General features: G+C 51.0%; 2 protein-coding genes across 6 annotated transcripts in view; one reads left to right on the forward strand and one right to left on the reverse strand.

Moving 5' to 3' along the window:
- Positions 1 to 2,849, forward strand: part of GTF2IRD1 (GTF2I repeat domain containing 1) — a 112,628-nt gene extending 109,779 nt beyond the window's left edge. For 2 of the 5 annotated variants that reach the window (XM_046666598.1, XM_046666602.1), the window contains 2 exons: positions 1,102 to 1,238; positions 2,460 to 2,847. In XM_046666598.1, the coding sequence (XP_046522554.1) occupies positions 1,102 to 1,238; positions 2,460 to 2,528 (206 nt within the window). In that variant the 3' untranslated portion in view covers positions 2,529 to 2,847. Of the gene's footprint in view, positions 1 to 1,101; positions 1,239 to 2,459 lie in introns of all 5 variants that reach the window. The other 3 variants (XM_046666600.1, XM_046666599.1, XM_046666601.1) reach the window with 2 other exon arrangements.
- A 365-nt stretch (positions 2,850 to 3,214) lies between these two features.
- Positions 3,215 to 27,126, reverse strand: LOC124242584 (uncharacterized). Its single transcript, XM_046667751.1, has 5 exons — positions 27,106 to 27,126; positions 26,912 to 27,003; positions 23,573 to 23,753; positions 18,977 to 19,097; positions 3,215 to 3,468 (listed from the first exon to the last, which is right to left on the reverse strand). The coding sequence occupies exons 1-5, from the start codon at positions 27,124 to 27,126 to the stop codon at positions 3,215 to 3,217; spliced, it is 669 nt and encodes a 222-aa protein (XP_046523707.1).

The raw sequence follows: 27,126 nt of genomic DNA on the forward strand, positions 1-27,126 counted from the left end.
TCCCTCCTCTCTGGCTCATTCCCTGGGCTCCTTCTGCTCCGGAGCCTTCTGTCTCCCAGCATCTCTGTTTGTGCCATGTCACAGGTCCCAGGCTCCGGTCTTTCTTCACCAGCTGGACCCACAGTTGCCTCGTGGGCCCAGCCTGCCTTCACACCGTGTCATTATGACGCCTCTGGTGGGCTGTGTCCGTTTTCTACGCAGTGGCTGGTCCACTCAGGCAAGCCCCACGCCCTACACAGCTCCACATCTTGTTTCTAAGTCTTGTGTATCCTCATCAATTTGACACGGCAGCAACCAAACCCCTGCTGAGTCCTGCTCTCTGCTGGGCTTGGTACTGGGCGTTTTCACACAATATCCTTTGAGTCTCACATCACATTGTTTTCCCCATTTGGCTCAGAGAGATTAATCCGTTTGCCCATGGTCACACAGCTAGAAAGTGGCAGCCATGGAACTTGAACTTAGGACTTCTGACTCTAAAGCAGAGTTTCTTTCCACTGGGACACTGCCTGTTGACTCAGACCCGTGAACCGTCATCTGGAACAGCACTGTCAGGTCCAGGTCATCCCACATCAGCACTAACACTAACAAAGATATGCTAGCAGTTCAGTTTCTCAGTGTTTATGCAGGCCAGGTGCATTATCTCACAGGCCCTCACAGCAGCCCTGCAGGATCTTACTCACGTCTCACTCGTGAGGAAGTGACGGTGCAGGGCCATTCAGTGATGGTCACCAAGGACCAAGTCTGTGCCGCTCCGAAGGCCATGCTCTTCACCATGGCATGCAGGGCCCTGGGGGGCTCTGGGAGTTCTGGGGAGGCTGGGACCCTGCAGGCTGGATGGTGTGGGGAGGGTGTGACGAGGCCTGGGCCTGAGCCCGCCTCGGGGTGCGGGTCTCGTGTTAGCCGAGGCCAGAGGATGGGCGAATGGGCTGCGGGGCCTGGTTAGGGAAGGACGCCGGAGAGGCGGCCTCGGCTGCTGGTGGGTGTGGAGCCTCAGATGCTGAGAAGGCGACTTTAAACCTGAAAAAGGCCTCTCCAGAGGGGCAGGGAAGCCGAGACATCGTGGCCTTGGCATCCAGCGTCAGCAGCCTCCTTTCCCACCAGCCAAAGACAGCAGCGTTCCCAAGCGCAAGAGAAAGCGGGTCTCTGAGGGGAACTCCGTCTCCTCTTCCTCCTCGTCTTCCTCGTCCTCGTCCTCCAACCCGGAGCCCGTGGCATCCTCCAACCAGATCTCCCTCGTGGTAAAGTTGCACAGAGCTGGCCCTGCCCTCTGCTCTTTGCCTTTGCCCGCACCGGGCAGGGCCAGCTGCTCTGGGGCGGGGGGCGGTGGGCGGTGGGGCGGTGGGCTCGGAGGGGCTCTGCAGCCTCAGGGTTACAGGCGCAGCTACCTGTCCTACCCAGAGACAGTGCCCCTCATATCAGGTGCTCACAGGGCCTGGGCAGAGGTCACATCCCCACGGGGCAGGTGCACAAGCCGAGGCCCAGGAACGGGAAGGGACCTGCCCAGCCCCCTGGGCAGTGCCAGAGCAGGACCCCCAGCAGACTCTCGGGTTCCCGGGCAGCCAGAGGCCTGGCTGATCTCTGTGCTTGCATCACTCCGAGCCTTGCCACAGCCCTGTGAGGGGTGGGTGTTACCCACCCTGTGTAGACGAGGAGCACAAGGGTCGGAGGACCCACTCCAGAGGCCCACCTGTTCTGCCATGAGGCCGGGCTGGGCTCCCTCCCCGCGAGAGGAGAAGCTCACTGGGGGCTCACACTTGAGAGTTCACTGTGACTTCAGAATATTAGCTTTGCCAGCATGAGTCCAAAGGGGGAGGATATTGGCACACATTTGAAAATGATTTTAGGATTTCTTTTTATTTTTTTTAATCGAGGTATAATTGACATACAGTGCATTATATTAGTTTCAGGGGTACAACATAACGATTCGATATTTGTGTCTATTGCAAAATGCTGACCACAGTAGGTCTGGGTAACATCCGTCCACCATACATAGTCACAGAGTTCTTTTTTCTCCTGGATTTTAGGATTTCTTTGTCCTGTGACCATGTTTCCCTTCACCCCCTCCCTGGAAAACCCCAAAGGTCAAGCTGTCCTTTATCCTCCCTAGCTGGCTGAGTGCTCACAGAGGCTCCCCAGCTCCTGCCACCACAGAGAGACGTGACAGCCGCTTTGGAGGATGAGGCCTGGGGGGGCTGAGGTTATGGGGGTGGCTGCCAGTTGTGAGCCCAGCCCCAGTTCCTCAGGCCTTCATGGCAGGCCCACATCATTAGCCCCAGGACACAGCGGGGCTCTCGTCCCAAGGCTCTGTGACCACTGGTGAAGCATGGGGCCTTGAGCAGCGCACGTGCCTTCCTTGGGCCCAGCGTCTGAGGAAGCCTTTCTGAAAGCAGAGCTAAGTGTTCTGGCATTCTTCTGCCTCACCTGGAGTCCTAACCCGGACGTTTGTCCCCTCTCTCTAGCAATGGCCAATGTACATGGTGGACTATGCCGGCCTGAACGTGCAGCTCCCGGGACCCCTGAATTACTAGACCTCAGCGCCGTCAGGACCTCACTCAGAAAGACTAAGGAAATGTAATTTATGTACAAAATGTATATTCGGATATGTATCGATGCCTTTTAGTTTTTCCAAGGATTTTTACACTATATTCCTGCCACCAAGGCCTTTTTAAATAAGTAAAAAAAAAAAAAAAAGTTGCCTTTGCTCTTAACTGTTGTATGTTCTCTTTTGGAATTGCGGCCGAAGCCATCACTGGGACAAGGTCAGGGGACCGGCCAGGGCCCTCCTGCCTTGCCCAAGCAGAGGTGGTGTCCCTCACCGCTGGGCCTGGTGTCTGGGCACAGACTTCACTCATTTCTCTGCTGCTGGGGTCACGCGACCTCGGGATGAGGCGCCACCAAAGGCAAAGCGCCAGGCCGAGCCCCTGGCCTCAGGGTGCACGATGTGGTAGGGGCTGTTGGCCCCAGTAACTCAGGTGAAGTCAAAGTGTTGGCATGACCATCAAACGTGGACTCCCCATGGCGGGAGGGAAGGCATCTTGGAGGAGGGCTCTGCCTTGGGCCTGGAGGGGTTTTCAGTCAAGCTCAGGCCATCTGAGCAGCGGAGCGATGGGCCACCGCTGTGTCTCAGAAAGACCACTTTGGGGGTGGGTGGGAAGGGACGGGAGGGAGAAGACTGGAAGCAGAAGAACTGAAGGGCCTGGCCCACCGTGGCTGCTCATTCACTCCTGGCGGGGAGACAGGCATGCGGGCCACCGGTCCTGATGGGAAGAGCAGGGGCCCTCACCTGGTGCAGCAGCAGGAAAGGGTCCTGGAAGGTGGGTCTTGAAGAGCGTGGTAGGTGTTGGTGGGACCTAATGCGGAGGGGTGGGGCAGGTGGGCGTTCCACGAGGAGAGCTGCGTGTAAGGGCCGCAGAGAGGCTGGACTGAACTGGGGTGTTCCAGGAACGGGGAGTCGCTGGAGCAGAGGACCTGAGGAGAGTGGCCGGAGGTAAGAGCAGGGGTAGGTGGGGACGGTCAGCAGGTTGTGCCCTGTTCATGGTGCTGAGCTGCAGAGGAGGGAGGGGGCAGAAATGCAGCTTGGGTCCTGCTGGCCAAGCCATGCACTCGGGCCAAGCTGTGTGCTTTTCCTCAGTGGCCCGTGTGGAAGGCCTTGTGGGCTAGGCAAAGGAGATTGGGGGGCGGGGGTGATAGCCAGGACCAGATCTGCATTTTGGAAGGGCCCGGCTTACTGCAGAAAGGAAACCGAGGCTAGAGGAGAAGCTGGCAGACCGTGTGGAAGGCTCTTGTAGTCGTGCCAGCAAGAGCTGGCGGTGGTTTGGGCCAGGTGGAAAATACCAAGGAGGCCAGCCAACAGAACGCAGAGGTCAGCTGGAAAGGGATGCTGGGGCGTGGAGAGGTCAGGGTGACCGCAGGGTCCAGAAGCAGGCCTACGACTTCGAGGACCTCAGTCCTGAGGACACGATCCAGAGTCCAGGAGCTTCAGCCAGCCCTCTGGGTCAGCTGGTGCCCAGAGCTGGGAGGGGAGGCCCCGTCCCAGCCTTCCGGACTCTGCTTCCTCCTGGAAAGATGCGAGGAGCCAGAAACCACAGGCTTGGCACACCTCGGCCAAACTGCTCCTCTCTCTGCTGGTGCCACCACCTCCCTTCCCCATCCCACTGGCCCCAGAACCTGCCAGGGCCGGCCCTCCATCCTCAGACCCCTGCCCTTTTCTCTCCAGGATCAGGGGAGGGGCGACCGCCTAGAGTGACCCCCGCCCTCAAGGCAGAAACTGCCTGTGAAGTCAAGGACAGCCTGGCAGCTGCCGCCTTGCCTTCAGCCCCCTCTCCTGGCACCCATCCTCTCCCCGTCTAATCCCGTCTCTCCCTGATTTAAAAACCTCCACTGCTTCTCCTTCCCCACAGCACTGAGTTCTAGGCTCCTCCTGGTCTGGCCCCCTCCCCTGCCCCCTTTCTCCGCGGCACCACCGAGCAGTGAGGGGCTGCAGCCCGGGCACCGGCCTCCCCGCGGCCTGGGGGCCTGGGCCCACCTGGCGCCCCCGCAGCCCGCCCGGCGGCCGGCTGGCGCCTCTCGGTGGGTCGTCTAGACCGGCCCTGGCCGCCCCCGCCCCGCCGCTCAGATCTGCGGCCAGAGCCGGAAGGGCCAGAGCCGGTGCCCGCGGGCGGCGGCGCGGGGAGCCTGGGAGCCGGGGCGGGGCCGGGTCCCGATCTCGCGGCGCTGCGCCCCAGAGCCCCGGCCCGCCGGCTGGCTAGTTTCACTCTCGCTGTTTGGACGCGTGCAATTAACCGGGTCAGTGCAGCAAACTCGCGCGCCTCGGTGCCCGACCCTATTCCATAAAGCAGAACGGGGAGCCTCCACCCCCTGCCAAGTCGAAGCCTTTGAACCAGGAAAGGGCCTGTGTCCGTCTCCCCTCGTCCCGGGAGCGCCGGGCTTGGGGAGGAGCGTCCCGGCCGAGGACGGAGGGCGAGGACGTGCTCGGGGGCGCGGGCCGCGCGCCTGCGCTTTGCTGCGCTGCGCCCGCCCGGCCCCTGCTCCGCGGGGCTGCCTCCCCGAGACTCCCTTTGCTCGCCGGCAGGCCCTGCTTTCCGCGGAAGAGCCCAGATGCTGTTTCTGCAGCCTCTCCAGAATCTCAGCGTCCTGCATTTTGAAAGCCCTCATTCTTTAATTAAAGTTCATTTAGCTGCCATCTGTCTGGGTTCAAAACGGCTTCGTGTTTTGCAACTCTCATTGAGAATTGTTACTGGATTTGTAAACACATCCACCAGAAAAAAATCACAAAACACTTTCAGAAGTAATAAATGAGAGATGTGCGGAAGGAGCGTGAGGCGCTGCATCTTAAACGTCCTAATTGCTGGGGAATGTATTCTGGTGGGTACGTAATCATTTCATATACAAATCTTTGTATAACAATCTGGTATCAATGAAAGGATCGAGATTATAGAAAACGCCGGAATTATATCCGACTGAAAACAGTAATAAAGCAATAATCAGCGCAGGGACAAGACGAGGGGGAGGGGGAGGGGAGGCAGGGGTGGCGGGAGCCGCTCTCCCGGCAACTGCTCCCCGCGGCATCCTCCCTCGCCGCCCAGGTGCTTCCCTTCTGCCAAAAAGAGGAGGGTGGTCCTGAGCTCTGGGCGGGGGCTTCGCAACACCCTCCTGAGCTATCTTTCTTTAAGGAGCCAAAGCTTTCTTTATGGTGGCCTACTGCTCTCCGTGGCGCACGGTCTCCTCCGTCCCACCTGGCCATGACAGAGAAGAGGAGAAAAGATGGAGACAGACGGTAGCCCCTCTTTTAAGCCTCGTGTAGCGGCTCCATGGAAGGTGAACGCTCTGGGAAAATGATATTAATGATTTCTCAGTGGGGAAGCTGAGGCCCAGGGCTGGGGACGGGGGGCAGGGGGCGGGGTCTCCGGGTGGGAGCCCTCAGGATGCAGCGCACTTGTTGGCGACGTTCTGGATGCCCGAGGTTTGAGGAGGCAAAAGGGGGAATGTGGGTAAAAGTGGAGGTGTGCATTAAAACAGCACCCAAGACGCTCTTTGCATGGCTGCCTTCTGCCGCGTGCTCCGACCTCATCTCCAGGGCTGCCTGCAGCACCGCCTTTCCGCCTTGTAGGGTGGGGGGGGTCCTGCTTTCATTTCCTCAAAACGGCCTCCCCTCCTCCCCAACTCAGCCAGCGTGGCAGCTCCTTCCTGTTCACCTGTCACTGAAATGTCCCCTGGTCAGAGGCCTTTCCAGAACACCCAAACTAAAGCAGATACCCCCCTACCTCATAACTTTAAAATTCCACCTTTTTTTTTTTTTTTTTTTGAGGAAGATTAGCCCCGAGCTAACTGCTGCCAGTCCTCCTCTTTTTGCTGAGGAAGCCTGGCCCTGAGCTAACATCCATGCCCATCTTCCTCTGCTTTATATGTGGGACGCCTACCACAGCATGGCGTGCCAAGCAGTGCCATGTCTGCACCCAGGATCCAAACCGGCCAACCCTGGGCCACCGAAAGGGAACATGTGCACTTAACCGCTGCACCACCAGGCTGGCCCTTCCACCTCCTTTTTTAAAAATCATGTTATTACTGCCATGTGCCATACTTTATTTTCTGGCTGTCTCCTCTGCTTCGGCTCTGTGATGGCAGGGCGAGTGCCCACGTGCTCACTATTACACCCTGGCGCTACCACAGACGCAGAGCTCCTCACTAAAGGGAAGCCGCATGGACATGTGACTCGACTACAGCTGTCTCCGCAAGGAGCAGAAAATGAGGGACCCCCGAACTCTAGACCCTATTCCACACGGCTCCAGGGCCCGTGCCCTCCCCACCCGACTCCGTGTGCGGGACGTGACTGGGGCCCCGGCTGTTCTCCCGCCCTTTGGGCTTGCTTGCTTGATTTCTAGTCAAGGGTTTAGACTCCAGAAGCCCTATATTTTGACATCAAGGTCCCTGAAAGAGCCCACTTAAAACGCCAGAAACAGGAGGCAGGATAAACACGAGGCCCCAGAGGAGGCGAAGAGGCAGCCACGAGAGGTACCAAGAGTGCTCCTGGGGCCGGCCTTGTGGCGCAGCGGTTAAGTGCGCACTTCCACTTTGGTGGCCCAGGTTCGCTGGTTTGGATCCCGGATGTGGACATGGCACCGCTTGGCAAACGCCATGCTGTGGTGGGCATCCCACGTATAAAGTAGAGGAACGTGGGCAAGGCTGTTAGCTCAGGGCCAGTCTTCCTCAGCAGAAAGAGGAGGACTGGCAGCAGTTAGCTCAGGGCTAATCTTCCTCAAAAAAAAAAATGAAAAAGAGCACTCTTCCTTGCTCACGTTTTTTGCAGATAATAGTAAAAACAACTACTATATACTAAAAGCCCACGGTGTCATGGCCATTGGGCAAGACCTTTTGTGTGCACTATTAATTCTCACAGCCCTGCAAAGTAAATATGCTTTCTTCCTTTTGCAGGTGAAGAATCTGAGGTTCACAAAGATCAAGGGCTTTATCCACGGTTACACAACCAGGGAAAACAAAGCCCGGGGCTGGACTCCAAGCCGGGGCTGCCTGCCTGACTCAAAGACCCAGGCCACTGAGCCGGCCCAGGGGGGATCCTGCTGGCAGCCTCGCCTCCTGGCCCAAGGCACAGCCAGGGATGGGGAAGCAGCAGCCACTGCAGGTGGGGGCGGGGACGGGGGTTCTTTTCTGGTTTCGCCTTTGTTTTAGGAAAAATAGGAGTGCATTTGAAAAGAAAAAACGAAATAGGCACAGGCTAGCTCAGGTTCTCTGGGACCAGACACTACTCTCGGTCCACAGGAAGAGACATCAACAGGAGGCCACAGCTGTAAGGACCAGAGGAACACACACACACACACATATGCACACACATGCATACTCACACACTCACACATACACATACTTACACGCATACATTTTAAAAACTATTAGAGGTGTTGTCGCAATCCCCATTGACAGCACAGTGCTTGGCTCACAGACCTTAAGAAACTGGCATCTGAACAAGAGGCAGCCGTGGGGGTCATCCTCACCCACAGCCCAGGCACGCTCTGTGCCTGCTGAAGCAGCTCTGCCAACCACGCTGCCCAGGAGGAAAGCCACAGGGCCCCGCTGGCATCCGAGGCCCAGCCCCCCACGGCTCAATCCTTCTGTATCTCCCAGTGTGCCTTGGGCTCCAGCCAAACCATGTCCTCACTGTTCTCGGAACATTCGAGAGCCTCTCACACCTCTACACCCCTGCCCAGGCCTTCTGCCTGGCTGACCCTTCCCCTTCCCTTTGCTTGACAAGCATCTGCCCTGCTTTATGATGCAGCGGAAAGGTCCTCTCTGTGCCGCCTCCCCAGGTGGTCCTGGCCCAGCAGGTGCTCTCAGAAGATGCAACACAATGGGCTATTGTCCCCTGAAAAATAGCTTATTGAACACACAGCCTAAAACACAAGCTCCTAATATGTCCTAAATCCCCCCGCAAAAAAGATGTCCTTTTCTTTGTAGCTTCCAGACGTCACGCTCCGGTCTTTGAGACAGAGGCCTTCTCTGCTCAGGAAATCTGCCATTCCTCTTGAGACCTCCTTCCCCCCCCCCCCCCCATGCTGTACATTCCATCCCAGGACTTGGTTATTTTATAACTAGAAGTCGGCACCTTTTGATCCCCTTCACCCGTTTTGCACATCTCCCACCCTCTGCCTCTGGCAACCACCAATCTGTTGCATGTATCTGTGAGTTTTGGTTTCTTTGCTTTTTAGATTCCACACATAAATGAGATCAGACAATGTTTATCTTTCAATGTCTGACTTATTTCACTTAGCATAGTGCCCTCAAGGTCCATGTATGTTGGCAAGATTTCATTCTTTTTTATGGCTAAACAATATTCCATTGTATATATCCACCACAACTTCTTCATCCAGTCAGCCATCGATGGACACTTGGGTTGCTTCCATGTCTGGGCTGTTGTAAATAATGCTGCTATGAACAGGGGGGTACAGATATCTTTTCGAGTTAGTATTTCTGTTTCCTTCAAATAAATACCCAGAAGTGGAATTGCTGGATCATATGACAGTTCTAGTTTTAATTTTTTGAGGAATCTCCATACTGTTTTCCATAGTGGCTGCACCAGTTTGCACTCCCACCAGCAGTGTATGAGGGGTCCCCCTTCTCCACACCCTCTCCAACACTCGTTATTTCTTGTCTTTTTCATAATCGCCATTCTGACAGGGGTGAGGTGGTGTCTCACTGTGGCTTTGATTTGCATTTCCCTGTTTAGTGACATTGAGCACCTTTTCACGTACCTGTTGTCCATCTGTATGTCTTCTTTGGGAAAATGTCTGTTCAGATCCTCTGCTCATTTTTTTTGTTTGTTCTTTAAGATTGGCACCTGAGCTAACATCGGTTGCCAATCTTCTTTTTTTCTTCTTCTTCTCCCTAAATCCCCCCGTTATATAGTTGTACATTCTAGTTGTAGGTCCTTCTAGGTCTGCTATGTGGGACGCCGCCTCAGCTGGCCTGATGAGCGGTGCCATGTCTGCGCCCAGGATCCGAACTCCCGAAACGCTGGGCCGCCGAAGTGGAGCATGCAAACTTAACCACTAACAAATTGGATAGTTTGTTTATCTGCTATTGAGTTGGATGACTTCTTTATATATTTCGGATATTAACCCCTTATCAGATATATGATTTGCAAATATTTTCTCCCACTCTGTAGGTTGTTTTTTTTTTTTTTTTAAGATTGGCATCTGATCTAATACCTGTTGCCAATCTTCTTTTTTTCTTCTTCTTCTTCTCCTCCCCAAAGTCCCCCAGTAAGTAGTTGTATATTCTAGGTGTAGGTCCCTCTGGTTGTGGCATGTGGGATGCCACCTCAGCATGGCTTGACAAGCGGTGCCAGGTTTGCGCCCTGGATCCGAACCGGCGAAACCCAGGGCCGCCGCAGCAGAGCGCGCGAATTTAACCACTCAGCCAGGAGGCCAGCCCCTCCGTAGGTTGTTGAAGCCTCATTTTGGGGTCTCTGACACTTTTTCCTTCCCCCGAGAGCTCTCGTGGCTCTGGCTCTGCGCCCTGCGAGGCCCTGAGAGTCCACGGCCCCCAGCTGGAGTCTGCTTGCGCTCCCTTCGCTCCCTTCGCTCTGCCTGCCCCCTGCTCTCGCTCTCTTTTGCTGCTGCCCCACCTCTTACCACAGGAGATGCTCCCCGGGCTCTGGCCAGGCTCCCGAACTCGCCTCGCCCACTGCCGGAGGGGCTGCCTCCTCTCCAAGACCTTGGGCATCCTCATGGCCTAGGCCCCGGGTTCCCTGGCTCCCCAGGAAGAGAGTGGTTTGAAGCAAATCTGGAAAAGGTGGAAGGACTGTGGAGGCTGGGGAAGCTGCCTGCTGCGTCTTCAGTAAATTTGTGAGACGCCACCCCTGGAGTTGGCTGTCGGGGCCAGCAAGTGGAAATCACCATGCTGTTTTCCCAAAAGGCCATGGGCCCCTGGGAGAGACAATTCCTCATCTTATTTAGTCATTAAACAAGCATTCATGAAGCATCTGCCAGGCCCCCGTGCCTCCTGCCTCTGACGGAGAAGTGGCAAGTGCACAGCCAACGTGGACCTACAAATGAAGACCAGAGCTGGGGGAGGGACAGGCGCAGGGTCCGAGGTGGGGCCCGCCAGGCAGGCCGCTCTGAGAGCCAGGGCTGGAGCTGAGTGCTCAAGGGACCGCAGGGGTCGGCCAGGCGGAGAGCAGGCCAGCCGGCCCTGCAGAGAGGGAGCGCGTCTGTGGGCCCTGAGGGGAGCAGGAGGGGGCGGCCTCTCCCGTGAGGACAGAGCCCCGGGCCGCAGGGGGAGCAGTGTCCACTCGGAGCGCCGAGGACACCGCCAGACAGTTCCAGTCAGGGCGTCACCTGTCCAGTTTATGTTTTTGTAAAAAATCACTCTGGCTGCTCTGTGCAGAGTATAAAGAACCACAACTCAACAACAAAAGGACACACAACAAAAAATGGGTGAAGGACTTGAGTAGACATTTCTCCAAAGGAGATATACGAGTGGCCCATCAATACATTGTCAAGTGGCAAAAATAATACGATTTAGTAAGAAGTTTGATGTCCGCAGGCTGGGTACTCAGCGCCTCACAGGCGGCGGAGCGCTGTTCCCCAGGGCTTTGGGGCAAGTGCGCGTTCTATAGAGCTCTAGAAGAGGCTAGACAGGCTGGGAGGTGGGCGTCTCCGGGTGAGGCCAGCAGCTAGGGTCAGGTGAGCCAGCTAACGCTGGGGTGGAGGGTGACTGGTGGCTCAGGTTTCCTAGACGGTGAGGTGTTTCCCTAAGTACGGGATGACTTAGGTTTAGATTTGTGACGTGGGCCAGACCGCTGGGGGAGCCTCCATTTTGTGGGTCCCAATATACAATTTCCTTTATCAACATGAAAAGATGCTCAACGTCATTAATCATTAGGAAAATGCAAATCAAAACCACAGTGCGATACCCTTTCACCTCCGCTAGCATGGCTATTATAAAAAATGAAACAGGAGCCAGCCCTGATGGCCTTGTGGCCAAAGTTTACCAAGCTTCGCTTCAGCGGCCCGGGTTTGGTTACACGTGTGGAACCACATGCCTTTTCTGTCAGCAGCCATGCTGTGGCAGTGGCTCACATAAAAGAACTAAAAGGACCTACAACTAGAATATACAACTATGTACTGGGACTTTGGGGAGAAAAAAAAAGAGGAAGATTGTCAACAGGTGTTAGTTCAGGGCTACTCTTCCTCACCGAAAAAAAAAGAAAGAAAGAAAGAAAAGAAAAGAAAAGATAAAACAGAAAATAGCAAGTGTTGATGAGACTGTGGGGAAACTGGAACCTTCACACGTTGCTGGTGGGAACGTAAAATGGTGCAGCCCCTGTGGAAATCAATTGACAGTTTCTCAAAAAGCTAAACATAGAATTGTCATATGACCCAGTGTGATACTGTGATATAATAAGAATATATATTTTGGTCTTCACCTCCGTCCTGGGCACCAGCTCTTAAAACCCTTGGAATTTCCTAAGTGCTAAGAGCAACAAAGGTGTTTTCTGTTATTCATAACAAGCCTCTCAACCACCTGATTCTGTGTTACTGCTGTGCCTCTGGAAAGCCCCTAGGGATGGGGCTGGCTTAGACGGCTGGTGGTCCTACGCCTTGACCTCCGGGGAAGGGAGAGGGGCTGGAGATTGAACTAATCACCAATGACCAATGACTTAATCAATCATGCCTTCACAAAGCTCCCTCCAGGATGGATGTGGAGAGCTTCCAGGCTGAAGAATAATGCAGCCACATGCCAGGAGGGTGGCATACCCCGACTCCATGGGGACAGAGCCCCTGTGCCCTGGACCCCACCCTGCCTATCTCTTCATCTGGCTCTTCCTTTGTACCCTTAAATATCCTTTGTAGTAAAGTGGAAATGTGGTAAGTAAACTGTTTTCCTGAGTTCTGTGAGCCACTCTAGCAAATGATTGAACTTGAGGAGGGGTCGTGGGACCCTCTGATTTATAACCGGTCAGTCAGAAGCACAAGTGACAACCTGGACTTGCAATTGGCATCTGAAGTGGGGTCAGTCTTGTGGGACTGAGTCCTTAGCCTGTGGGATCTGCCACCACCTTCAGGTGAAGTGTCAGAACTGAGCTCAATTGTAGGACACCCAGCTGGTGTCTGAGAACTGTTTGGTGTGGGGAAACCCCCCCACATTCCGTGGCCGGAAGTGTAGTGTGTTGTACAGAGAGGAGAAACACAGGTGACTTTTTCCTTTTCATCCAGCAATTCTGCTCTAGGCATATACTGTGAAGAACTGGTAAGCAAAGCAGAGTATAACCACACAATGGAATATTAGCCATAAAAAGGAATGAAGTTCTGATAAATGTTACAACAACATGAGCACATCATGCTGAGTGAAAGAAGTCAGACAAAAAGAACAAATATTGTAGGATTTCACTCATATAAGGTATTTGGAATAGGCAAATTCACAGAGAGAAAATAGATTAGAGGTTACAGAGTTTCTGTTTGGGCTGATGAAAGAGTTCTGGAAAAAGTGGTGATGGTTACAGAACACTGTGAATGTACTTAATGCCACAGAGTTGTACACCTAAATGGTAAATGCTATGTTATATGAACTTTACCACAGTAAAAAGTTTTTCCTAAAAGCCCTCCCACCTCAGCCTGGTCCCTGGCCCCCTAGGTGATTGGAGCCCCTGGACACGTATGGGTGGGCGTCTCGGGGAACCAAGCTTGCCTCCATCCAACCCAGCCTGATGGGTCCAGGGCAAATGGGACCCTCCAGAACACTGTGCTGCTCACGGGCTCACTGCTGCCATTCTGGGGGCTGCAGGAGGAAGAGTGGCTGCACGGAGGGCTTTTTGTCAGTGACAGCAGTGTCACTGCTGGGTACTGTGACAAGTGCCATCACAGTCAATGCCACCAGTAGGCAGCCCCAGCAGGTCCCTGGGCGGCCACAGGCACAGAAAGAGGGCAGGCGCAGGGCCCAGGGGGCCGAGTAACTCTCTGTCTGGAGGAGGGAGCGGAAATTCTATCTCCCTGGATCACGGGGGATCCATTTTTGGGTCTGTATCCCCCACATGCCGACTGCTGGCAGGCTGCTCAAGGGCCCGAAGTCCCGCTCCAGGCCTAGGTCTGGCAGGCGGAGCCGGCACTTGGGACGAGTGTGACAAATGAATGAGTGAGTGCTTGAGGCCACAGACGCCAGCCTGGGAGCCCAGGGCATCTCAGCCACCGCCCAGGGCGACCCACAGTAGGTTGGCGGCTGAGCCAGGATTGGCACCTGGGTGCCCCATCCCCGCCCGGCCCTCTCTCCTGAGGTACCATGCACGGAAATCATTTTGAAGTAAAAGAGACAGGTTTTACAACAATGAGCAACTTCCTATTATCGTCTAGAAATATGTGGTTTTCAGCGACAGGGCTGCGGCTGTTCCCAAGTGAACCTCGGGTGGCCTCGGGTGACAGGCCGAGACGGCTGCTCTGCTCCCAGAGGGCAGGATGGGGAGCCAGGCGCCAGCCAGGAGGGTCCTGAAGTAGCCTCACCTTCCTCTCCTGCCTGCACGCCCAAGGGACCTCTCGAGTCTGCCCAGGATTCCAGAAAAGGCAGGGACTGGGCCCAAGCTGGAGCTGTGTGCGCTGCCCCCGTAAGACTGTGCACCCTGGGCCTGCTTCCTGCTCCAGGAGAGGCTGCGCCTCCGACCCCTCATTTGTCAGGACCAGCTGAGACCACCTGATCAGTGGGGCTGAAGGACCTTAGAAGCACCTAGGCGGAGCCAGGGCCCGTCCCAGGCCGGCCCTCTCTCCCTCATTCTCGGGCCCATGGGAGGAGGTCCCTCAGCCCCCAGCCCCAAGGCGCAGCTGTGGGGTCACCCGCAAGCTCTCCTCAGGGAGAGTTTTTTCTTTCCTTTTGGGATCTCTCCTCCTCCCCTCTCCTTCCTTTCTGGGAAACCTGATTAGAACTTTGAAAGCTGAGCCATCTTAGGATCAGATTGCCAGACGTAGCAAATAAAAAAATCCAAGATGCTCAGTTCAACTTGAATTTCAGATAAAGAAGAAGTAATTCTTTAGTATAAGTATGTTCCATGAAATATTTGGAACATAAAATACCCCCCAAATTATTTGTTGTTCATCTGAAATTCAAATTGAACTGGGCTTCCTGTGTTTTCTGGCAACTCCGCCTTAGGAGCCAGGACTCTGTTATCTGCAAAGAGAAGGCCCTGGAGTGGGGGAAGGTGGAGGACGGTGCAGAGCAGTCAGGTCAGGTCCAGGAACATGGCCGCCTCCCTCCCCTGGCTCGCCCAGAACCTAGCTGGGCCCTTCTGTGACGCAACTATGACCAGTCCCAGAGGCTCTCTGCTTGGTCTCTGCCGGAGTTTCCGAGAGCAGAAGCAATCCAGACACTTGCTGTAAGATGTTGAGAGATAAAAGAGGAAGCTGCTCAGACAGCCAGAAAGAACAGGAAGCCCCTGGCTGCCACAAGAGAGGAAATCAGAGCAGGGAGGCAGGGGAGGCGGGCCCAGGAGCACAGCTCTGTCGCCCCCGCCCCCAGCCCCCTGGCTGCACAGAGTGGATGCCATGAAGGCCCCAGGAAGCAAAGATCCGCCGCCTGAGAAGACACAGAGCATGTGCACAGTCAGCTACAGGATTTCTTTGGTGATTTGGGATAGAGACCTGCCTCCTGCCCGCCCCAGCCCTGGTCAGCTGCATGCACGGCGGGATCCAATTGCAAGCCAGGCTGCCGGGGCAGGGAGGGTAACTGAGCCCTGCTGGTGAAAGCAAGGGCCCACCTCTGGGGAGCCTGGGGCCAGCGCTACATGCCACAGCCACACTAGGCCACAGGTCAGGGCCCCTGCCTAGCACCTCCTACCCCAGACTCCAGCATCCCCTGGCCACATCCCTTCTCTGTCCCCAGGTGGGGCTCTGATAGTCTACTGGATGCCTGCAGTGCTAGGCTGATGCGCTGGGGCCTCACCCTCCACACCAAGGCCAGCAGAACAACTCTGGAGCTGGCAGTGTTGGCCTCCCCACGTCTGGCTCCCCCCACACTCTGCACAGTAGCCCGCCAGTCACTTGAGCCTGAGCTGGCTGAGTGATAATAGGTAATTCCAGAATGCTGCTGTACACTTTTGCTTTCCTCCTCTCTTTTTATAAGGTTTTCGGACATTGTTATATTTTATCACAAAATTAACAGATGTTTGATGTAACAATGTAAACAACATAGAGCAGAAATTAAAACTTCATAATCTCTCCTTTGCCTCCAATCTTATCCCTTGCTATTAACTGTCAGTGTTAATGGCAAGATATATATCCTTCAGGGCCCGCCCCGTGGCCGAGTGGTTAAGCTTGGCAGCCCAGGGTTTGCAGGTTCTGATCCTGGGCACGGACCTACACACTGCTCATCAAGCCATGCTGTGGTGGTATCCCACATAGAAGAGCTAGAATGACTTACAGGTAGGATATACAACTATGTACTGGAGCTTTGGGGAGAAAAAAATGGGGGAAGATTGGCAACAGATGTTAGCTCAGTACCAATCTTCAAAAAAAAAGAGGGGCTGGCCTGGTGTCACAGTGGTTAAAGTGCGCACATTCCACTTCGGGGGCCCGGGGTTCGCCAGTTTGGATCCCGGGTGCAGACATGGCACCGCTAGGCAAGCCATGCTGTGGCAGGCGTCCCACATATAAAGTAGAGGAAGATGGGCATGGATGTTAGCTCAGGGCCGGTCTTCCTCAGCAAAAAGAAGAGGATTGGCAGCAGTTAGCTCAGGGCTAATCCTCCCCACACACACACAAAAACCCACTGTACAATAGTCCCCCAGAATGGTACCACCACAATTGATAATTATACCTAATATTTTTCTAAAACAAAGACAGTGGTAATAAACATCCTTGTAGATACATCCTTTGGTGTTGGTGCTTCTGTTTCTGAAGTTTAGATTTCCCCAAAGTGGGAAATGATTACCTGAAACTGAATAGCTGAAAACAACAAACATTTGCTGTCTAATTTTGATGCTGCGGGTCAGGAAACCAGGAGCAGCTTAGATGGGTGGTTCTGGGTCAGAGGCTCTCAGGATGTTGCACTCCAGCTGTGGGTGGGCTGCAGGCATGCGAAGGTTCGGTTGGGGTGGGAGAACTGCCCTCACGTGCTTGTCGCAGACCTCAGTTCCTTGACGGCTGCTGGCCAGAGGTTTCAGTTTCCCAGCACAGTGGCCTCGCCATGCGCCTGCCCACAGCATGGCAGCACGTTCCCCCAGAAAGAGTGATTCGAGAGAGAAAGCAAGCACCAAGACAGAAGCCACAGTCTTTTTTATAACCTAATGTCGTCCCTTCTGCCTTCTATTCCTTATATTGCAGATCAACCCTGGTACAACAGGGGAGGGCTACACAGAGGCGTGAACACCAGGAGACACAACGGGGGCCTGCTCCCCAGAGACCGCCTGCTGCAAGTGACCACATATGCTTTTATATCCCCTTTTTATTTTAAAAACTCGTATTGTTTTTCCCTGATTAAAAGTATAATACAAGCTAATTTTAGAAAAATTTGAAAACACAGAAAAATATAGAGAATAAAAAATACTCATAATCCCACCATTGAAAGATAATTGCTACTTACATTTTTATACATTTCCTTTTTCTCTTTCTTCTATGCTTATTATATTAGTTAGGATGCTTTTGTCAGCGCAAAGGGCTTCTGGACCCAATTCCAACATGTCGGGGGGGAGATCCCCACACCAACGAGCAGCTCTGGGACACCAGCAGGGTGTCTGAGAATTCAACTCAATTCTCACACTCTTTTCAGAGATGGAATCAGACTCCACAGGTAAAGGGCTCAGTCCCACAAGACCACCCTCTCTTTCAGGTGCCAGCTGCAAGTCCCAGGTTGTCACCTGTGCTTCTGACTGACCAGCTACAAACTGGAGGTTTCAACCACCCCCTCCAACACAGGAGGCCAATCGCAAGTCCAGGTTGTTACTGTACTTTTGTGTGTGTGTGTGTGTGTGTGTGTGTGTGTGTGTGTGTGTGAGGGAGATTGTCCCTGAGCTAACATCTGTGCCAATCTCCCGCTATTTTGTATGTGGGGCACCACCACAGTGCGGCTTGATGAGCGGTGTGTGGGTCTGCACCTGGGCTCCGAACCTGTGAACCCCGGGCTGCCAAAGCAGAGAGCGTAAACTTAATCACTATGCCACCCAGCCGGCCCCTATTACAGTACTTCTGACTGACTGGCTGTAAATCAGAAGTTCCCACGGCACCCTCCTCAGGTTCAATTAATTTGCTAGAACAGCTCACAAAACTCAAGCAAATCTGTTTAGTCACTAGATTACTGATTTATTACAAAGGATATTAAAGGATACGAATTAACAGCCAGATGAAGAGATCCATAGGGCCAGGTCCTGAAGAAAGGAGCTTCTGTCCTTGTGAAGCTTGGGGCCGGGCATGGTGGCACATGGAAGGGTTCTGGTTCCCCAGCGTGGAAGCTCTCCAAAAAAGGGGGCTGAAGAGCTGTCTTTTGGGGGTTTTGTGGAGGCTTCATTACGTAGTCATGATTGACCAATTCATTGGCCACTGGCAATTGATTCCGCCTCAAACCGCACCCCCGCCCAGGAAATCAGGGGATGGGACTGAAAGTTCGACGCCTATGATCACACAGCTAGTTCTCCTGGCAACCGGCCCCCACCCTTGGGTGGGGTCCAAAAGTCACCTTCATTAACCAAAACAAGAGACACGTTTATCAGTCTTAACGCTTAGGATATTCCAAGGGTTTTGGGAGTTGTGAGCCAGGAACTGTGGATGAAGACCAAATATATATGAGAAATATACGTTGATCACCTGAATAACCAAATATTTATTTCTTATAAATCACAATACCACAGTTAGATAACAAAACCACCCTGACTCAAACAAGCTAAAACAGAAGGAAAGCTATGAATGATCTCAGGGAGCAGGAAACCGAGAGGCAGTCAGGTGTCAGGGTTGATGGAGATCAGTGACATTCTAAAGGATGCAAAGGCGCCTCTCCTCTGGGCCGTCCACACACTGACTTCCTCCCAAGGGTCATTCTGCAACAGCACCTTCACGGGCAGCATCTCATTTGCCTCTCAGGGCAGGGAGATGAGTGAAACGGCTGAAAGTCTTCTCCTTCAGTCTCACTGGCCAACCTGCTTCACACGCGCTCTGGAACCAGTCACCATCATTGAGAATGCCGGACGCCAACCAACCAGTGTGGACCGGCTAAAGCGGGGGATTACTGCCATCGGCTTAGAGCAATCACCCCAGAGCTGGGCCCCTGCCCTGAGTCACATGGTCTGTCAGGTTAGAAGAAGAGGAAAAGGAGGCTGGAGGAGCTACCAAAAGTGTCTCCTACTCCAATAGATTCAGATGGATGACATGATACAATTTTGTATCCTTACTGTTTTAACTGAGGCCATATTATGAACATACTCTTTGTAGTTTAAACTTTTTAAATAAATAAGTGGTCCTATAATAGTCCAACAAGTACATACACCACAATTTACCTCTGATAACAGACACATTGAGATGCGGTTCTGTCGTGTCCTCTCGTGACTGGGTGGCTGACCGGGAGCTGCGGCTGCTGCAGCTCAGCCTCACGAGAGAATCGCACCCCGGAGCACCAGCCTGCAAAGAAAGCCAAATTCAAAGTGCAGCTTCCACTAAATGTGTATCACTTTTGCACCACCATAAAGTCAAAAAATCATAAGCTGAACGATCAGAAGTCAGAGACCATCTATATTTGTCTTTTTAATCATTGACGTATAGGAGAGTTTTGTGGCTTTTTTGAGGAAGATTAGCCCTGAGCTGACATCTGCCGCCAATCCTCCTCTTTTTGCTGAGGAAGACTGGCCCTGAGCTAACATCCGTGCCCATCTTCCTCTACTTTATACGTGGGACGCCTAGCACAGCATGGCATGCCAAGCAGGGCCATGTCCACACCCGGGATCTGAGCCAGCGAACCCTGAGCCGCTGAAGCGGAATGTGAGAATTTAACTGCTGCGCTACTGGGCTGATTCCAACATAAATTTTTTTATTTTAATGATATCCAATTTATTTTTTCTTTTGTTACTTATACTTTAGTTGTCATACCTAAGAAACCATTGCCTAATCCAAGGTCACAAAGATTTGCTCTAGGTTTTCTTCTGAGACTGCTATGGTTTTGTCTCTTACCTTTAGGCCTGTGTCCCTTTTTGATTTAATTTTTGTATATGCTGTGTGATGAAAATAAGAAGAAGTTCTCACATACTGAGGTATAACCCTGATTCGGCGTGAAACTTGTTTTTCCCGGAGCAGCCTGACTTAGGGCCCGCAGAACATGCAGTGCACACCCGCTTCAAACATTTTCCCAAACAAAAGAGTGGGCTCTTTAAAGACAGGGGCGAATGTCTCTCTTTCTCTGACACCAGTACCAGTACTTCTTCAAAAATAAGTTTTTCTTCCCAGAGGACCAAGGTCAAGTTGACCTCTGCATGTGTGCTAACTGCCGCAAAACGTATCCTTGTGACTTTGGGAAAAAAATCGCATTCCTGTCACGCTTGATACGCGTTTTTGCTCTGAAATGGAATATAAACACACTGTAAACCACGCTTCTCCTGAGTGCCTTCTTCCCCAGTGGACATGGCACTTCTGGGCTAGTCATCAGCATTGGCTCAATAAATATTGCTCTAGCTTTCTTATCTATAGATTGGTTATTGATTATTTGCATCAATACTGTGAAACAGGGATCTAATTTCATGTAATTATTCCAGTCCCATTTGTTGAAAAGACTAATCTTTCCCCATTGGATGGTCTTGCTACCCTTGTTTAAGATCAATTGACCATAAAAGTGAGAGGTTATTTCTGGGATCTCAATTCTACTCTATTGATGTACCTGTCTCTCCTTATGCCAGTACTGCGGTCTGTTGATTACTACAACTTTGCAGTAGTTTTCAAATCAGGAAGTAGTGATCCTCCAACTTTCTTCTCCTTTTTCAGGATTGTCTTGGCTATTCTACATCCCCTACATTTCTATGTGAATCTTAGGATCAGTTTCTCAATTTCTTGCGAAAAAAAAAAAAGCCTGTTAGGATTTGGTAGGGATTGCTTTGAATCTGTAAATCAATTGGGGAGTATTGTTATCTTAACAATATTAGGTCTTCCAATCCATGAACATGGGATGTCTTTACATTTATTGCTTTCTTATTTCTTTAGTAATGTTTTGTAGTTTTCAGTGTATAAATCTTACACTTCTTTTTAAAAGTTTATTCCTAAATATTGTATTCTTTGTGATGCTATTATAAGCAAAATTGTTTTCTTAATTTCATCCTTGGATTGAAATACAATTTTCTCGTGTAGTGCTCTGTATCCTACAACCTTGCTGAGTTCATTGATTAGCTCTAATAGTTTTGTGTGTGTGTTTATGAATTCTTTAGGATTTATATACACATGATCATGTCATCTGCAAATAGAAATAATTTAATTCTTTCTCTCTAACCTAGATGCCTTGTATTTCTTCTTCTTGCCTAATTGCCCCAGCTAAAACGTCCAGTACAATGTTGACTTGCAATGATAAGAGTGGATATCCTTCTCTTGTTCCTGAGCTCAGGGCGAAAAGCTTTTAGTTTTTCACCATTCAGTATGATGTTACCTCTGGGGTTTTTTGTAGATGCCCTTTAACAGGTTGAGAAACCATAACTTATAATAAATGGCAATTTTCATATAAAATCTTTGGTACAGTGTTTGGCACAGAGTAAGCCATGAAGAATATTAGTTATCATCATCATCTACTTAACGATCCTCCTACTGTAGGACATTTAGATATTTCCTCTAGGGGCCAGCCCAGTGGTGCAGCAGTTAAGTCCGAACTTCCGCTTCGGAGGCCCAGGGTTCACCAGTTCAGATCCCGGGAGCGGACATTGCACCACTTGGCAAGCCATGCTGTGGCAGGCGTCCCACATATAAAGCAGAGGAAGATGGACACAGATGTTAGCTCAGGGCCAGTCTTCCTCAGCAAAAAGAGGAGGATTGGCAGCAGACGTTAGCTCAGGGCTAATCTTCCTAAAAAAAATTAAAAATAAATAAATAAATAAATAAATAAATAAAATTAGATATTTCCTCTACTTGATCATTATAAATAACCCAGTGATGAACATACAGGCTGATCCCTGTGCCCTTTTAAAACCAAACTGTAGCCCCAAATCTGAACGAGTATATCACATCAGCTTCAACTTCACTCATGAACCTTAAGAATATGGCAATTCTAGGGGCCAGGCTGGTGGTACAGTGGTTAAGTTTGGCGTGTTCTGCTTTGGAGGACTAGGGTTCACAGGTTTGAATCCCAGGCGTGGACCTACACCAGTCATCAAGCCATGTTGTGGCAGCATCCCATATACAAAATAGAGGAAGATAGGCACAAAATGTTAGCTCAGAGCCATTCTTCCTCAAGTGAAAAGAGGAAGATTGGCAATAGGTGTTAGCTCAGGGCCAATCTTCCTCACCAAAAAAAAAAAAAGAAAGAAAAAAAAAGAATATGGTGATTCTACCAATTCTCCAGCAGTAAAATCTTCAGATCTTCTCCATAACAATTATGGGTTGAATTGTGTCCTCCCAAAAAGCTATGTTGAAGTCCTAACTCCCCAGTACCTCAGAATGTGATCTTCTTTGGAAATAGTGTCTTCACAGAGGTAATCAAGTTAAAATGAGATCATTAGGATGAGTCCTACTCCAATGTGACTGGTGTCCTTATGAGAAGGGGAAATTTGTTTTTTTTTTTTTAAAGATTTTATTTTTTTCCTTTTTCTCCCCAAAGCCCCCCAGTACATAGTTGCATATTCTTCATTGTGGGTACTTCTAGTTGTGGCATGTGGGACGCTGCCTCAGCGTGGTTTGATGAGCAGTGTCATGTCCGCGCCCAGGATTCGAACCAACGAAACACTGGGCCGCCTGCAGCGGAGCGCGCGAACTTAACCACTCTGCCACGGGGCCAGCCCCAGAGAAGGGGAAATTTAGACACAGAGGTGGACACACACAGAGACGGCGTGAAGAGACACAGGGAGAACGCCATGTGGAAGGTTTGACATGATACATCTACGAGCCAAGGAATGCCAAAGATGGCCGCTAACCCACCAAGGCTGGGAGAGAGCTATGGGATGGATCCTTCCTTGCTGTCGTCAGAAGGAACCAACACCTTGGTCTTGGGCTTCTAGCCTCTAGAACTATGAGACAGTAAATTCCTGATATCTTAAGTCGTCCAGTTTATGCCATGGCAGCCCGAGGGAGCTAACGCAATAATTCAGACAGAGAGGAGAACGGAGGTGTTGGTTGGTGACTGGCAGTGTCTGCGGCTCAGGGTCTGCAGGGAAACCTCAATTCCCAGGTTGGGCTTCCGACACAGATGCCTTAGCATGTGCACATCACCAGTCCTCTCTGGTTACGGGCAAGCTGTTGTCAATGCTGCATGCCTGACGCTGCGGAGAGCCTGGCACCCCCCCAGCCTGCGAGCCTGTGCAGTGTTGGGGCTGGACTTGGCCTGAGCAGCTAGAACATGCTAGGGCAGTGGTGAGAGAGCTAAGGCACCAGCACATGCACACTCACTCCGAGATCATGATTGTGACAATATTTGGGTGGAAAGGGTGTTTTTAAATGTCGCATTCGTGCATGCCTGCATTCACCAAACACAACTGAGCACTGCTTGACACATGTGTCTGGCCCCAGGGGAATCTAGGACGAAAATGGCCCACCCTTGTCTGCAGACGCCAGTCTGGCGCGTGGGCAGTGATCACGTGGACAGCGGCAGAGCCAGTTCACACTGTGACGGTGCTCCCTCTGTGCCAGGCCCTGCTCTAAGCATCTGAGGAATACGAACCCATTTAAGGCTCACCCTTAATGAGCCTTACAACCTTCGAGGTGATTCAGTTGTTACCGCCCTTGAGCAGAGGAAACTTGCAGAGCCAGGATTGGAACCTACAGTGGGAGCTCTTAGCTATCATGCTGTTCATTCCCTCTGCAAAACCATCACAAGAAAACCAAAGCGTGTTACAGCAGTAAATACGGTAACAATAAATACGGCCCTAGCAGTGGGCAGGAAGTCCTGCAGAAACAAAGAGGGGAACACAACCCACTCTGCCTGGAGGAGTTGAAGGATGTTCCCCGGGGCAGCCATTCCTTAGCTGAGCCTTGAAATCAGAATTCACCCAAAGCCAACAGTGGGCAGGTCGTCCCAGGCCTGTGCGAGGGCAGACAGGTGTGGAAGGGCTGGCCATGTCCAGCTGGCATGGGTCTGTATGTTGCAGCGGTGTCCTCCTAGAAATAATAGCCATGAAGAGTTACAGAGAACCATGTTCTTCATCATTATGTCCTCTCTGCTCATTTCAATTCCAACAGATACAGTATTTCTTTTCATAAACGAGAAATACTTAAAAATGTAAAATTACACTTGAAAAATTTTACATTTAAAATATTTTTAAACGAAATATTATTTCTTGATTTCTAATCACATCGTTTCTATGATTGTCTGATCACTTTCAAACGGAACCACAATGATATGAAAACTACAGTTTGCAGGCCAGATTCCCAGGGGTTTTGGTCTGAGGGGACCTACACAGTGGCAGTGACTTAGAAGAAGACCATGGAAGAGAGCAAACATGGATTCTTGCCTAAACTGGAAGTTTCTAAAAATTTTCCATGAGGTGGCAGCAGTTCTTCAAGTAGTAGTTGTGGAAAAAGATCTTGCCTGAAAATTAAAATCTTTTTTTTCGCCACTAAAGAGATCTCCTTCACATCCTTGAACTTCGCCTATCTAGATAAAATCTGTGAGTTAAAAATCCCTCTACTTAAAAGTTGGATCTGTTTTCAATTGTTGCTATTTTCTTGATGACATTTTCTACCAACTAACGCAAATTGAGGTTCTTCTATCTTTCAAGGTCATTTCCAAAGGGCCTCGTGACAGATGCAAAACTCAATTCCCACCACAGCTACTGGAGAGCGGTATTTAATTGTAGCCCTGCCAAGCAAAGTGAAGCAAGCATGAGCAATTCTGGCATCTGGAAGTGTTTCATGCTTCAAGGCCGACTGAGTGCGTCCACTACTTTCCACTCTCAGGCCGGCTGCCCTGCTAATTTCTATTTTCTCAGAAATTACACTGATCTCAATTTACACTGTGAGGAAGAACAAGCCAGCTGAAGTGCAGCAGAAACAGACGGTAGAATGGATGGGCCTTACAGAAGAGAATTGTTGCAGGCTGGGAACAAAGGGCCAGATGGATTAGGCCAGTCTGAGCCCCAGCTCCGCCTCCTACCAGCTGGGCCCCTCACCTGATCTCCCTAAGCCAGTTTTTTTCAACCCTACACATAAGGACAACAATACCTACTCACAGGATTGTGGAGTAAAAGGGGAGAATGTCCTTGAAAACACTTTAAAAGCTCTTATGTGCCGTACATATTAGCTGGAGTTATAGCAGATGTTTATCAGGTCACCAAAATATTTTTACCCACCGGCTTTTCTTTTTTTGCCTGTCTCCCATACAAGAAAGACAATGGAAGTAAAAGCAAAGTTATCATTCTCTGTCAATCAGTTCTTGGCTCATTCTTATCCCTGGCTGCGCATCAGAACTGCCAAGGAGCCCTCACCCCAGCCCAGGGCAATTGCCAGTCCCTGTGGCGTGGGGTGTGGATTTGAAGCAGCCACTTCATAAGCCCTCGGAACGTCCTTGGAGGGACTCTGCCTTGCCCTGAGTGGTCACATGCTTTCCTTGCTGCAAACACTGCCAGCAAGAAGCCAAAGCTTTTGCTTAAATGAATCTGTTCAACAGCTGCTTCAAATTCAACCTAACAGATCCCTTGGGGGATAAAGCCGCTGGACCTCGCCGAGTTCAACGTGCGCGCTCTCATTCCGGCCTTCGAGCAGCATTTTCACTAGCATCTTTATAGAATTATTCAACACTGAAAGTGGGTAGCTGTGGCCTATAATTTGAGAGATCTTTAATTTAGCATAATTATAAGGACACTTCTGAAATTAGCGTCCGAATAGCCGAAGGCGCTCGATGGCTCCACCGACACCTGACTTCAACACCCTCCTTCTTTCCTCTTCTACGCCCACCCCGGCTCTTCCCCAAAATGATGCTTCAATTCAGAGCTCTTTACTAATTTAAGTACTTTATTTGTTGCAATGGAGTTTATTAAACCTCTCTAATGAAAATATTAGCAGTTTTGGGTTAGTTTTCCGTCAAAAGCATTCATTGATAAGGAATCTTCAAATGTGAATATTCCAGCAATTTTCTCCATGCCATTGGATCAAGAATAATTTGCTGGGGCTGCCCCACGGGCTAGCGGTTAAGTTTGGCATGCTCCGCTGTGGCGGCCCTGGTTTGGTTCCTGGGTGTGGACCTACACCACTGTCGGTGGCCATGCTGTGGTGGTGACTCACATACGAAAAAAAAAAATAGAGGCAGACTGGCACGGATGTTAGCTCAGGGCAAATCTTCCTCAAGCAAAAAAAGAGAATAATTTGCTGTAATATTAACTTTCTCTGGAAGGTATCTGCATACATTTGAACTAAATTCATAATTTTTCAAAATAAGCCCTAAATTAAAAAAAAAAAAAAACTATTCTGTATTAAAACCCAAACAATTTTCATACTACTTTCCTTTCCAGGAATAAGAACACATAAAGCAATGTGGTCCTGACATGTCTTGGTAGGAAATAAATGTGCACTGAACTTCCCCTCTTCAAAACAGAGACACACTCTGTCCTGCGGCCTTGGGAACAAAAATGAAGGGCAGCCCAAGGGGGCAACTCATGGCCAAAAGTCAAGCCCAGGCTGTGGGGGTCCAGGTAGCTCTCTGTTAGGGGCCACACATCCACTGGGATGTGGCCACACTGCCTGTCTGTAGCGCCTTTGCTGTACCATCCTAACCACACTGATGGCCCATCCTAACTTCGGATTCACACTCTGGGCCCGCAGAGTGCTTGAACTTGACAACTGTCCCTCTCACAAAGCCATCCACTGTTAGGTCTTAGAGGCACGAAGTCTTCACCATCTTCTGTAGACCAAGCAAATTGTTGTTCAATTGCAGTAAAATGCATCTAACATAAAATGAAGCATCTTAACCATTTCTAAATGTGCAGTTCAGTAGTGTTAAGTAAGTTTGTGTTGTTGAGCAACTGATCTCTAGAACTCTTTCATCTTGCAAGACTGAAACTCTGTCCCCATCAATCAAAAGCTCCCCATCCCCCACCCCTCGGCCCCTGGCGCCACCATTCTACTTTCTGTCTCTGTGAATGTGACCACTCTGGGTACTGCATACAAGTGGAGTCATTTGGTATCTGTCTTTCTGTGCAAGCAAATGTTTTTAACCCTAATCATGTCACATCAAATTCACAGCCAGAAAGCAGAATATCTGAAAACTTGAACTTTATGAGTAAATATGTAAAACACACTCTCACACAAACACACGTACTCACAGACACACGCTTCTTCCTGAGCTTGGGACAAAGTCCATCTGTGGGGGCCCCTGAAGGCCTGTTTTGTGAAACTGCTGCTCCAGGTGTTTCATCTGGATTAGCAGAAAAGAAAGGTGTGCTGTGGCAAGCGGGACGGGTCAAGGTCTTTCAAGTTATACAAGATTGGACCTGCAGAGAGGGTGCTCAGGACGCACCCTGGAGCTGAAACCCGACAT

This window comes from Equus quagga, chromosome 7, assembly GCF_021613505.1.
Source record: "Equus quagga isolate Etosha38 chromosome 7, UCLA_HA_Equagga_1.0, whole genome shotgun sequence".
NCBI lineage: Eukaryota > Metazoa > Chordata > Mammalia > Perissodactyla > Equidae > Equus > Equus quagga.